Source organism: Cyprinodon variegatus, unplaced genomic scaffold, assembly GCF_000732505.1.
Source record: "Cyprinodon variegatus isolate N-32 unplaced genomic scaffold, C_variegatus-1.0 Scaffold141, whole genome shotgun sequence".
NCBI lineage: Eukaryota > Metazoa > Chordata > Actinopteri > Cyprinodontiformes > Cyprinodontidae > Cyprinodon > Cyprinodon variegatus.
Genome location: NW_015150594.1, coordinates 407,069 through 411,371, shown reverse-complemented (window position 1 = coordinate 411,371; position 4,303 = coordinate 407,069). Strand labels below are relative to the sequence as shown.

The window sequence follows — 4,303 nt, the reverse complement described above, 5'->3', positions numbered from 1 at the left end:
GGTTCAGATGAAATCACTGTCTTCTTGCGTGGACGGATGAGCTTCCATTGGGGCACAGTCAAGGGTTTGGGAGTGGGATGCAGTTGACACGTTCGGGTTCTGGTCAGCAGGACAACATGGCTATGTAGCATTGACAAGCCATAGTGACGTAAAAGTTCTTGGGAATTTGCCTGCATGATCATATATATTGGGTGCAGAGACATAAAAACGTGAAGTATTTAGAAAAAGTAAATACTTTAAAAATAATAATATTTATATAATATAAATATTAATAAAAAAGTATTTGTCTCATATAGATTTCTTTTTTGTCATAGATCATTAAGCAAATGTTGTTATTAAACGAAACCAAGCCCAGGAAGACATATGTTACAAAAAATTGCTTTTAGCTGAAAAAAAGCTATTCAAATCATATTAGCAAAAAAGTAATTGCCAGTTAAATCTGAATAAGTGGTTGTAGAAGCCCTGGAAGAAAAATAAACCATAACAAGATGCAATTCATAATGTAAGCATTTGTAAATTAATCCTTATGCATTCTTATTAGACTTACAATGAAATATGAATAACAATTAATGCATATAGATTCATCTATTTGTTTTTTTTTTTCAACCAATTCTCGGTTAGAAAAAAAAAATAAAATTAAAAAAAAAAGCCTACGTGGTGAGAAAGAAAAGAACACTGGAGAAATAAATACCGTTCGAAGACGCCCAAAACTGTTTTGCTGTTGAAAAGGATAGAAGCTGGCACAAACTGCCACTTTTAGGGCACCTGTAAAAAATACAGAGAAAAAAAGATAAACTACAACCTAGCTTAGTGCATCTAGAGATTTAACTACAAAAGGGAAGATGGACTAGACAACAAGAAAAGTATTAAACTTATTATAAAGGCTGCACATCCAAAATTAAAATTCTGAAATTATTCTATCTGATGTTTTTGGGGTCTTAATATAGCAATGCACATCAGTGGCACTTACAAAGAAGGGCTTTTTTATATTTGATTAAACAGCACAACACCATTAATCTTCAATATTAAGTTAATATTAAAAATTCAAAATCCCATAGCACTCTACAAAGGTATTTAACTCTATTAACCTTTTCATATTTTTTTCATGGTTAAAAAAACACAGGCCTCTTTGCATTTTTTTGGAACTGCATCTAATAGTTAAACAACAATAATCTAATAAATTGAAAGTGGAGATAAAATGTTTTTAGGGGGTTTTATATTATCAATTGTTAAATGTATAAAAGTTTTTTTGTAACTGAAACGTGTAGAAGTACTGATTAAAGTTCACCATGTATTGCACACAGGATTTGCAAGAAGCTGTCTGGTTATTTTTCTACAAACTTTGGTTATGGTATTTACAAATGAGTGGGAAGACAGGAGACAAAAAAGCAGTCAGTAGCTAAACATCACAGAAATAAAAAGGTTTATACCACTTGTCAGCTGAAAATTGCAAGGTGTAACACAGCATGCAAAAAAGTGCTGTATGTTTTCACCCAATTTTCTGAGTTCTATTTCACAATCGACCAAGTAGTTTGGACAATGCAAATATATCATAAAGTCTTTATAGATTACCTTCAGATTCATTCGGATACATACAGTATTTCTCAGGATTTTGTATTTCTTTCTGAATGGGAAAAATAACCACCCTTGAGATGGGAGGCTCTTTTGCCCCGGAGGAGGACCAGACTATTCAACCTACTACTGCTCCCTCTGCTGGTTTATTTATGATCAAAAAATACTTGCATACATTAACCCTCCCTGCACTCCATAATACATTAACTCATGAAAAAAAGCGATGCTGGACACTGAAACAAACAAAAAAAAGCATTAAAAAAAGACCCAACATGATTTGGTAATTAAATCTACAATTGCAGAAAAATACTTTGACCTTCGGGAGTTGTATTGTTCACAACAAATAATGTACAACTTTAATATATTTAAGTGAACAATAACAGAAAAATAATTAAGCTATGTTTCTATAGACCCCAAAGGAGAAGATCTCAAGCAAAAAAATAGCAAAGACTAGCGTGTGTATAATTAGATGCTTGATTGACTAACTAATGTAAAGGAGCAAAGGCACAAAATGTATGATGCTGTGACAGCACTGTGTGGGTCTAATTATGGAACAATCTGGACCTTTGCTGTTATCTGTCTCCAGCAGCAGACTCTTATTGTCATTTAGATGGAAATCTGTCCCTCCAGCTGGATCTTCAATGTCAGTCTTCATCGCTGCCAAACTCTCATCCTCTTGTTTAAATTTAGGAATGGTGTCTTGAAGGAAATCCCATATTTTGTTTGAGTGCCCTGGCCTGAGAGGGAAGGACGACAGAATTTATTTTAGACAAATCACTTTGTAAAAAGGATTAATGTGAAATTGAAAATATTCTATGCAGTTATCTAAAATATATGCTTTGTTTTGTTTGTTTTTATCTTTATACTGATTGATGCAGTTCAACTAGAATTGTGATAAATAAAGTTAGAACAAAAAATCCTACCACTGGTTAGTGGCTAACAGTTAGCCGCTGACTTAACATAGCTGGGTCTGCAGATAAGCTACTCCAAAACCAAAGAGAATTATTTATAATGAATTTGCAATCAACAAAAATCTTACATTATAGGGCTTATTACAGGTGTCCAGCCAGTGAGGGCATGGATAAAGGAAAATTCACCCATTTCTTCTCCATCCTGGAAAGTAGGACTGGGGGGCATAGAAAGTCATTAAAAGCATGTTAAATATAGTAAGTCCATTAAAAGCAACATACAGTTGGAACTTTTTTTTCTTTTTTCGGTTAGTTGGGATAAAATGAGATCTCCATTTGATAAATGAAAGACAAATGTATGACATATTACCTTTAAAAATTATATAAGCGTTTATATATATTTCCCATAACTTATCATACGCCTTTTCAATAGTTTCCTTTTAATAGTATGACTTGGGTTAAACACTTTAGTTAAACATTGATAAGTCTTAAATTTTTGATAGATTTGATACATTTTTTGTGTGATGTTTTGACATTTGGTGTTATGACTAGGGTTATGTATAAAACTGAATAGTTAATGCTTCATTAGTGCAGGTTTATGCATTTTAAATGGTCATTTGTAAAAATTAAAAGAAATAAAATTAATGTCTGCTACTGTTGTTTCAGAGATCCATTCCATCCATCTATTCATTTTCCATCATACTTATCCCTGCTGGGGTGGGAGGAGTGCTGGTATCTATCTCCCGCTTTCTATGAGCAAGATGTGGAGTATCGCAGGACAACACAGAGACAAACAGGACAAACAACTATTCATGCACACACTCACACCTAAGGAGCATTTAGAGAAGCCAATTAACCTAACAGTCATGTTTTTGGACTGTAGGAGGAAGCCGGAAAACCTGGATAGACCCACGCATGCTCAGGGAGAACATACAACCATGCAGAAAGACCCTAGGCTAGGAATCGAACCCAGAACGTTCTTGCTGCAAGACAGCAGTGCTACCCACTTTTTCAGTGCTAATTGATTTATGCAGGTAAAACTGTCGTTTGTGCTGATTTGTTTTTAACATTTTTATTTATGATGACATCTCATCCAAGCAAACGCTCCTGATATAAAGTTATTATAAATAGATATAAAAAGTGCACTTGTGATATAAAAATATTTCATTCACATGTCATTCCTGAGCTGTGAATAAATATAAAAGAGGGCATGTTTAACTTAATTAGTGGCTGGAATGATTGTTTAATGTTAAGTAAATCACCAGCCTTCCAGACCCTTTACTTTGGACCTGCCGTTACACCTTCCAACCCATAGCATTTCCTGTCAAGGTCTCGCTGTCTGCATACACAATGACAGCCAGGTGAAATTTAATATTACGGACTGCTGCTAAATTGTTTTCTATGAACAGCTTTTGAATCACATGAAGGAGAACATTAATTTTTGGAAAAGCCCCAAAAGCATTGAAAAAAAGAGTCAGTGGGACTTCCTTATAAATCTACCCAAGCAAAGAGCTCAGATGCTGGGCATCGGGGGAGGTGGCTCTGTGCTGGAGGTAAGTGAGGATGATTAACAGTCCTTATAGGACTAAATTAAAGCCACCTAAAAATCTCTTGAGCACTACCTTTGTTAAGATAATTTTCTCTGTATTCCATTTTAAGTGAATAGGGCTTTTTGTTGTCAGCACATTCAACTTTGTAAAGAACAAAGTATTCATTTAGAATGTGCAAGTCATTCAGATCTAGGATGTTTTATTTGAGTTTTACCTTTATTTATTTATTTTTTTGCAGTGTATATATACAGTATATATATATATATATATATA

At 34.0% G+C, this 4,303-nt stretch overlaps 1 protein-coding gene across 1 annotated transcript in view; it reads right to left on the bottom strand.

Moving 5' to 3' along the window:
* adgb (androglobin) overlaps positions 1-4,303 on the bottom strand; it is a 40,827-nt gene that overhangs the window by 26,784 nt on the left and 9,740 nt on the right. Inside the window, exons 7-10 of the mRNA XM_015376759.1 lie at positions 2,612-2,698; positions 2,137-2,309; positions 692-765; positions 18-170 (exon numbers count right to left, since the gene is read on the bottom strand). Of these exons, the coding sequence (XP_015232245.1) occupies positions 18-170; positions 692-765; positions 2,137-2,309; positions 2,612-2,698 (487 nt within the window). The remainder of the gene's footprint in view (positions 1-17; positions 171-691; positions 766-2,136; positions 2,310-2,611; positions 2,699-4,303) is intronic.